This window comes from Leptonotus elevatus, chromosome 17 (genome assembly GCF_054856555.1).
Source record: "Leptonotus elevatus isolate MCC_2025b chromosome 17, RoL_Lele_1.0, whole genome shotgun sequence".
NCBI lineage: Eukaryota > Metazoa > Chordata > Actinopteri > Syngnathiformes > Syngnathidae > Leptonotus > Leptonotus elevatus.
Genome location: NC_141255.1, coordinates 15451655 through 15461153, shown reverse-complemented (window position 1 = coordinate 15461153; position 9499 = coordinate 15451655). Strand labels below are relative to the sequence as shown.

The 9499-nt window shown below is 39.9% G+C and overlaps 2 protein-coding genes across 3 annotated transcripts in view; both read right to left on the bottom strand.

Moving 5' to 3' along the window:
• dock4b (dedicator of cytokinesis 4b) overlaps positions 1 to 9499 on the bottom strand; it is a 114123-nt gene that overhangs the window by 78423 nt on the left and 26201 nt on the right. For both annotated transcript variants that reach the window (XM_086058546.1, XM_086058547.1), the window contains exons 3-5: positions 2057 to 2097; positions 1786 to 1938; positions 1221 to 1369 (exon numbers count right to left, since the gene is read on the bottom strand). In XM_086058546.1, the coding sequence (XP_085914672.1) occupies positions 1221 to 1369; positions 1786 to 1938; positions 2057 to 2097 (343 nt within the window). The remainder of the gene's footprint in view (positions 1 to 1220; positions 1370 to 1785; positions 1939 to 2056; positions 2098 to 9499) is intronic.
• Positions 4886 to 8444, bottom strand: LOC147160170 (uncharacterized). Its single transcript, XM_086058548.1, has 2 exons — positions 7586 to 8444; positions 4886 to 7075 (listed from the first exon to the last, which is right to left on the bottom strand). Exons 1-2 carry the CDS (start codon positions 8024 to 8026, stop codon positions 5078 to 5080), a joined length of 2439 nt encoding a protein of 812 aa, XP_085914674.1. The 5' UTR covers positions 8027 to 8444; the 3' UTR covers positions 4886 to 5077.

The following is a 9499-nucleotide window of genomic DNA, read 5'->3' as shown; positions in this document are numbered from 1 at the left end:
GGACAATAACCCCAAGCATGAAGACAAAAATGAAGTCACTTCACTTTTGTCCCAAAATGCAATGACCTGACAAGTGTTAATTTCGTTAATGAAAACTAAACAAAAGTAATTTCGTCAACGCACATTTTTCACTGGACTAATGCTAGACTAAACTAGAACCCTCATTAATAAACAATAACTGAACTAATAACTGAATAACTAAATCAGTATGCATTTTTTATGAAGACAAGACGAAAATGTACTTCACTAAAATCTATGGACATTTTACTTCATGAACAAAAACTATATCATTTTGTAAAATCCTGTCTCTGCTAATCTGTCACTGTGACACTGTCATGTGACATATAGTGACACACACCCTTTCAAATCTGCAGCTAGGGAGTGCAACACACACAAACACATGGGACAGACAGGAGGTAAAGTAAATTATAGTTATAACATAACATAAATACTACGGCTATAACGTTCCAACAATAATAATAATCCGACCGCTAACTAATGCTGGCTAACTTACTAGCTCATAGGATGGAACCATCGTAACCACTTGTTGATATACTGTATGTAATTGTGTGTCAAGTTGTTTTTTATCAAAAATACGAGAGACATTTTGATGTGAAATAGTTTTAGATCTGAAATGTTCAACATAATCTGCTGACCCAAAAACAATACAGGGGTTAAATAATTGTCCAGACTAAAGTTTTTGTGGACTAAAACTAGATGAATAAAATAATGTTTCTTTGACTGAAATAAAGACTAAAATGCTAGATTCATAGTCGACTAAAAATTGACTAAATAAAAACGGGATCAGGTTGACTAAGTATGATAAAAACTAACAAGCATGATTGAAACTAGATTAAAACTGAGACTAAATTTAAAAATGGCTGATTAAAATGAACATTAGACCTGACTGCGTTTATCTAAATCAAAAGTTTTCCTGTTTGCTGTTCTTCCACACCCACAGCCATTTCCAACTAAGTGCTTCTTACCCTTTATCCTCAAATGTCCCAGAAATACCCAGAAGAGCTGTCACTAAATATAGAGTGATGGGTCCAAAGAGAATCACAGAAGTTTTTTTCTATCATTTATTTAGCACCCTGTGGCACGGAGGGGAGGGCAATTTAAAAAAAAAAAAGACAGGTGGAAGACGGGAGCGCGCACACCGAGGAGTTTATGTGACAACAAAAACAAAGAAAAGGCAGAGCGAGTGTCTTTGAACTCACTCGTTACCCCAGTCCAATCGGGCCGTGATGTGCTGCTTGACGTCCCTCATGCGGTCGTGGGTGAGGTGGCCCACCAGCACCTGCCTCCTCAGGTCCAAGATTTCATTCATCACATGCCAAAGGCGGTGGAACAAATCCCCCTCGTTCTTCTGCGGGATGGGATAAGAAGGCCAGAACTCTCGTTACATCAAACACGGCAAATCGTGGGAAACAATCTGCCGCAAAATATGAAACTTTCATGAGAGCAAGTGACCGAATCCAAACGTACAACTTGGAAAGGATTTGTGCAAATTAGCCTTGGTGTCCTGCTGCTTTTCAGCCTCAAATGAACGCACTCTGATGTGTAAGTATTCATCAGCTCAGTTTAATCAGCGCCCCAGATAACTTAATGGGTCACAAACATAATCAATCCGCCTAATGAATGTGCGTAAAATCGCTTTTGGTGATTGAAATGAACAGGGTCAAAGAAAAGCTCCTTTATGGGAATACTGAAGCAAAAGTGTTGCGTGTGTGCGTGCGTGCGTATGTGTGTGTGTGTGTGTGTAGGTTGGAAAGGAATTCGAACCACATAGAGCTGCTTCCACATGGCCCCCCAGTCTCGTAGCGTCGAAGTCATCTCGGTAATGACGGAGTCCTCAACGGGGATGACGGTCTCGAATTGCCCTTTATTCTTGACGTGGGCATTCTTCAGGTGGATGTAACTGCTTGGGAAGATACCCTGTGGGCACAGAACAATCAACATCCCAACATCAATGATCGGTCATATCAAGGGTTTGAGTAAGGGTAGAATAGTTCAATGTTGGCAAGAAGAAAAATAGCTTTCAAAGACGACCGACCTTGACATTTGGATTCTTCAAGATGAATCCTCGGTACCAGCCTGCAGAGACCAAATGGCATTTGTTATTAACTCATTCATATATAAACTTCCTCCCTCTAACGAGAAACGTTCTTGTTAGGATGAGTGCGTACATTACATGGACTACGTGGATACCTGGATATAGGGAGACCCTATATCCACATTTTAGTTTACATTTCCGAGAGAAAAGGACAGCGCAGGCCCTATTTGGGCTATATTTTCACCTGGGACTTTATTATATCCTCATACAAGTATATTATCCATTGCTGCTTTACTTGCAGCCATCAGCATTATCTTGTGTGTGTGAGAAATATTTAAAACGTCTGTTTCTCATCCTAACTAGAAAGGGTCTCATTAGGACAAGAAACTTATAGGGAGAAAGATAATTCACTTTTATTTCTTCCCCATGTCACTTTAGGAGGTCTGTAAAACATCAAATAGGCGTTATATAAATATTGAAATGCACAACTTCAGATAATCACTTAAACTACTGTGATATTGTATCAAATAAATCCTCGTCAAATAAAGAAATGAAATTATTTGTTTACTGTACTCGTAAAACAGCACAATAGGCTTACCAGGTAATGATTACATAGAAAAACAAGAACAAAGCAGCTCAGCACATGAGATATCTGTTTTTGGGGGGGAAGGTGTAAGGTTATGTGTTGTGCCTTTTTCGACTGCGAGTCGCACAATGTGAATGAAAAAGTTTTCTGAAAAGTCAAATTTATCTAAAAGTGACTGAGGTCCTTGAGTAAATGAACCCTCCAGTCAGGGGTGTCAAACACATTTTTATCGAGGGTCACGCTGGAGTTATGTTTTCCCTCAGAGAGCCATTAGAAATTTGTAATTTACATCATCGTAATCATTCTCCTTTTTGTTTTGTTTTGTTTGTTTGTTTGCTGGGGGGTTAGTAAGCCTCCTTTTTTTTTCAAGGAAAATGTATATTGGAGGCTTATCAGCCTTTTTGTAGACTTTTTTTAGGCTAGTAAACTATTTTAATGGCCATCAATAATACACAGAAGAAAGAAACATAAAAGGACGTATTGGACTTAATGTTGGTTTACTCTTCAGAAGTTTTTTGTCATCCTTGAATAGTAATTTTTTGTAATTGTTCAAACCCTTTATTGTTGAAGGCTGGATCTTTTATACATTGAGGAATGTATTATGAAAAATTTAAAACAATAAAGAGCACGTCTGCATGTATTCTGTCTGTAAAAACTGAAAAATTGTGGCCCGCTCCAGCATTTCAGTTTCCCTGATCTAGACAGCAACACATCTGCAAGCGACAGCTGCCGATTTAAAACTCAGCATCAACGTTGTACAAAAACGCAGCAGGGGAGCGCCATTCAAATCACGCCGCTGATGCTACTAGGCGGGGGACGCGCGTCAGCGTCAACACTTTTGCAGTGTTTTGAAGTGTCGACGGCGTCGTCGACATGAGGCAGAACCATTAGCCCGTCTCTGTGAGTGTCGCGCCGCACGTCACTCAGCATCCTCGCTGCTGCTGATCTTGCTACTGCCTTCTGGGCAAAAGCCTTCCATTGGCCATTCCATACTGTCAGCTTCCTTCCTACGGATGTGTGTGCAGTTCCACATCCCTCTGGACTGGCTGGCTTAGTGTACAAACAGGAAGAGAAAACGTGCACATGTCGAGAGGTTTGGTTGACCTAACAACCACACAACCAAAACCTGAACATGAAATAGTCTTTCCACATTTATAAAGTGGCATGCTGATCATTCTGAGAAGAAAATTTGTGAAGCCATCTGTTGATTTGAAAGATAAAAAATAAAAAAATAAAATTAACAACGTAAGGAGCAGATATTTTAAGATATCTGTTTATAAATGGAGTACAATAATAATAATAATAATAATAATAATACTATTAATATTAATAATTTATGAAAATTTTCCTATGAAGATCTGATATTGTCTTTGATGTTCAACTGAATTTTTTTTTTACCCCTCCTGTTATGTGAGCTAGGGTCAATCTGACCCATTGGGTCTTTTATCAACCAAAAACATCAAACGCAAATTCAATTCTTAAAATTATTATTTGCTTTTCAAAGGAAAAAAGTTTATTTTTTAAGCCCAGCAGCACTAATTTAATCCCCCCTTCTTTTTTTTTTACAAATATATTTTTATTTCTAGATTTTGTTTCATATGAATATCAATATTGTCTCTGGTTCAATTTGACCCCGGGTATTGACCTTTTGCACGTGACGTCACAGCCCTCATGGGAACGCCCCCTCCGTCCCGGGACGCTGAACGGCAAAAGAGCCACTTGCCTGTATTGCAACCATTGAATCTCGTACAGCGTAAAGTCCTTTATCTAATGGATTAGCTTATAAAATGGTCATATCTTGCTGTGCCGTCGGTTGTACAGACAGACAAGGGAGTAAACCAAATGTTGCTTATTATCACATACCTACTAATGAAGACGAACGACGTCGATTGATAGCAGCAATCAACAGAAAGGACTGGCAGCCCACAAAGTATTCACGATTTGCAGCGATCATTTTTTGCGAGGTTAGTAGATAAATGTTGTAATTAGTAGATAAATGTTCATACATTTTACTAGTAAACGTACACTCTAACAAAGATTGTACAGGCATGTGATTTGACCAAAGTGAAATTATCTGAAAATTTAGCCGGGGGTCAGGGGGCCGCAGGCACCCAGCTAGGTCCAGGGCAGCGCCCTGGTGGAGGGGCCAGGGGGGCGAAGCCCCCCTGTAGCTCATGGGTTTTCCGTGATTTTAAGTACTTTCAATGCACTCAGATGACAAAGAAATAGACAAAACAACAGCATAAATTTCCAATGTATATTGAACTATCCCATATAAAATTGCAGTTTTAGTCAACTCAAAATCAGTCACATTCAAAAATTATTTATGTCATAAATAATGTTTTTCTATTTTTTGCTCATTAAAACATTCAACATATTTACAGGAATATACAAGTGTTCATTCTTGAGCACAATCCATTCACATGACACAAACACTACTTCCTCCTAGACTTCATTGCTTTGGAATGGGTCTTTCTAGCCTGCTTCTGTGCAGCTTTGATGGTTCTTCTTGAGGCAGCCTTGCTCATTTGAGTGTCCTGTTTCACAGCAAGTTCTGTTCGTTTTGCAGACAACATAGCTGCTTCTGCATCCTTCTCCTCCCTGTACCTTTTGGAGGATGTCCTCAGATTTAGGCACAGTTTGGACTGCACAGGATCCATCAGAATGTCTTTCCTGCCAAAATGGCTGACAGAGGTGGTCTTTCTTGCTCTTAGGGCATATTTCACAGTCTGAATAGAACTGTATGTGGCTATGTCCATTCTGCATGCTCTGGGGTTCAGGACATCACCCATGACACTGAAAGCCCCCTCTACTTGAGGCCCATGGAAGCAACTCATGAGAGCCTTCACCATCTTGGCCAAGGTTGGGTATCTTCCAACAGCAAAGACTTGAGCCCACCAACGATCCAGTGCAATTGCCTTCCCCTCTGAGTCCAAAGGTGTTGGCAACTCACTGTCCAACTGGTATTCTCTCACCTCGAGATCATAGTTCCCCAGCTCTGACTCATCAAGGACATTGGTGACCAACGATGACAGCTTCTTCAGTAGGTTTAAAGTTAAGCTGTGTCCTCTGGCAAGTGGGTCAATGGCAGAGGCTGCTTTCAGAAGCTTGCTGTTCATGGGCAACTTTTTCTGAAGGTACAGTCCACATGCCAGATATGCTGCCTTGGCTTTGGCTTTGAACTTGAACACAACTGACGACTTGTTGGAAGAATCCATCAATTTGTTGGTGACACCACCATAGAAAATATCCTTTTCTCTGAGTTGGTTGGCTTTGTTGTTCAGCTCAATTTCTGTCAGTTTACAGCCTTGAATGGACTCTGGCTTCAGGAAACAGGACAAGAACTTCTTGAAGAAGGCCACTTGCTTGTCGTTCAGCTTGTGGATCATTGGTGTTTTCGTCTCAAAGGTGATCACATAGTTCTTCAGCAAGGGCAGAACTGCTGTGTACAGGTTGAGGGTGAGAAGCGTATCCAATCTTGTGAAGAATATCTTCTCATAGATTCTCTGCTTCCTCCTCCTTCCTTCCTCAGTCATGTGCTTTTTGCCTAAAGCTGATTGTATGTCTTTGAGTTTGGCTTTGACTTCTCTTGGAATATCCTTCTTGTGGTAGATGGCCATGATGGTGGGGAGATAGAGTTCTTTATCTTCTCTGCCAAGAAATGCATGGTAGAAGATGGTAAAGACATCCATGAGGCGTAAGGTGGACATTGAAACATCATAGTTTGAAAGCCATCGATGGCTGACAAATCTCTCTGGCATGGTGAAGGTGATGCCTGTAAGAAAGCAAATTTCTTGAAGAGCTTCCTTCAGATCGGTTGACCACTTGAAATCATTGAAGAGATCATTATGGAGTCCTTCAATCTTGTACTCAAATGGCTTGCAAAAATGCTTGGAGGCGTTGTGGATGTGGTGGCAGGTATCCCCATCTATGTCAAGGAGATGTGGTGCTGGTCCCCCTCGCAAACGCGTCTCAACTCCAGATTTGGAACCCCGCATCACTGCACATGAGTCCATCAACACAGACACCAAATTGCTCCAGGGAATATTGTTCTTGGTCATGAGGGCTGAGAGTTCATCAAAGAGAGATTTGCTGTCAACTTTAACAACACTCAAAGATGCTAAATGTTCCACCACAACAGACTTTGTCAACGGGGAGAAATAGCTGACGAGTACACACAGGACACGGTGTAGATTGTTGCTGGTGGACTCGTCAATGTTCATTGAAAAGTGGGAGGATCTTAAGTTTGTTAAAGTCTCATCAAGCATAGTGCGAGCAAGGCCATACTTCATTTTGTATGATGCACTGGTTCTATCCATGGACAGTCCATTCAGAGCTTTTGGATCCCTTGCCAGTTCCTTTGACAGTGTGATGAGCTTTGGGGCCATGGTGAACGGAAGAGAATTTTCGGCCAGCACTCCCAACAGCATTGCCTGAAGAATAAAAGAAATTCAACAATAATCAGTAAACAATTAAATAATTTAAATAATTATTTGAATTATAATCCTAAATGTCATGTGACCAAAGTAAATAAAAAAGGATTTAGTCTAAACTTGCATGCACATTCACATGTCAGAGTATTTATTATGGTAACAAAAAACGTTGCAAATTAGCTACAAAATAATAAATTATCTTTAACCATTGGAAATAATATTTACCATGCAATAAATCATTTAATCAATCATTCTTAATTTAATACATAATGCATAACAAAAACATAAAATACTTCATGCAGCAAGCTCTGGTAAAAACACAATCATTTCGATCATCTCTGTACTAACTGCATACTGTAGACAGTCAACATATTGAAAACTGAAAGTGCTAACATGCAGCATTCATTTGAGTTTGTGGATTAACCATGTTAAATAGTTAAGGCCATTTTTATTACGTTATAATATTTTCGAAAATTTGATTCCGATGAATTTGAAAAGTTTACCACCTACCTCAAAATTCACGACTCTATCAGCAACTGGTGCAGGTTGTTGGGGTGGATCACGTCTCTCCATTACCGCTCCCGATTGTGATGTCAATAAGGGATGGAGGCCATAAAGTTTTGGAGTTTTCGTTTGGGCACCAAAACTTCCAGCGATGGAATAATTTGTTGTTCTTGACTGGAGTTCTTTTACGTGTTTTTTGCTCTTTGCGTGACTTTCAAGAGCTTTGAAACCTCTCCCGCCATAGTCAATGGTATCACGGCACCAAATGCAAAGCGCTTTCCCGGCACGATCGATCTTCCGAATGAAGTCACTGAACAAATTCGTCACAGTCTTCTTTCCAACATTTGTCGATATATCCTTCTCTAACCAGTCCCAGCGAAACTTGTTTTTTACGAGTTTGTCAATTTCCTTAACTCGCGGAGCATCTTTGCGTTCGATCACGGACATCTTTCTTTAAACACTCGGCAAAAACGTGTGCGAAATGAACAACGGCATACTCTTATACCTTTATAACAAGCGCGTTTATTGGTCAACAAACAATGGCATACTCTATGCCTTTATAACAAGCGCGTTTATTGCTCAACAAACAATGGCATACTCTATGCCTTTATAACAAGCGCGTTTATTGGTCTACAAACAATGGCATACTCCTATGCCTTTATAACAAGCGCTCTTATTGGTCAACACGGAGACTTCCGCCAATCGCAAGATCGGTTTCATTTCAGTTGCGGAAACACTAAAACGGAATGCTGTAGAGAGATGAAATCGGATTTTTTTTTTGGGGGGGAGATAAAAAAAGCGGAATTCCGCGAATTAGCGGAAAAATCACATGCCTGATTGTAACAGAGGTGTCGAATTGCGTGTTTCAAATCACATTAACGAGCCAGATAGTTAGCGTCCACTCCAACTACACGAACACACAGCCGAGAAAACTATGAAGTGCATTTGACTGTTTAATAATGGGGGATTTCGTCTTTGTGCTTGGAGTTTTTCACTCTGGAGCCGGAGTCATATTCATGAAATTACTGCATAACTTGCCACTACGATAGTCATTTGTTCCATGCTAGTAAACATAACATCATCACAGCGTTTCAATATAGAACAGACTATGTCATAATAAGTCAGTTAGCATGATAAACAAGTTTTACCTGTGCATTACGAGGTATATTGTGTGAGCGTTGAGCATCTCGTCCAAGAGACTCGGCGACAAGCTTTTAAATCAGCCCCGGTGTAAGGAGAAGAGACGGCATTGACTACATAATGATATAGGTCGTGCGCTGTGAATTCCGGCAAAGTCGGCGATTTGATTAACTTGTTAAAAACAGCTGGCAACAGAAGGTAAACATATCTATGAGTCTCGACTAAATGTGCAACTTCGACTGACAGGCGACCTTCGGTTGAAGTAGTAGATTTCATGGCTCTATGGGCTATAATAACTTTTAATTTGTAAAATAACAGTCGCTAAGTCACTAAGTCGCTTCGGGTCACGCCCACTTCCATTCAATAATAATTTCCTTCCGCCGCCTGTCATAGGGCAGTCACATGATCACGTGACGTCGGTGCAAATGGTCAATTTTAAATTAAGAAATCTGCAACACGTTTTCCCACAAAACTTTCAAATGTGTCAGATTGACCCAGAAATATTTAATTACCCTTAAAGTGTCAATAATAATAATAATAATAATAATTATTATTATTATTATAACGAATACTGTACATGCAAATAAGGCTAGCAGAAGCTTACCGGTAATTCAAATTCAGTAAGAAAATATATATTTATTTTTCTCAGGTGAAGCAATAATGTTTGCGGGTCAATTTAACCCAAGCACATCTAATTACCCCAAAGTGTGTAACGTAAAAAAAATTTTTTAAAAATCCCATGCTTATTTATAATGCTTTAAAATGGGTCCATTTGACCTA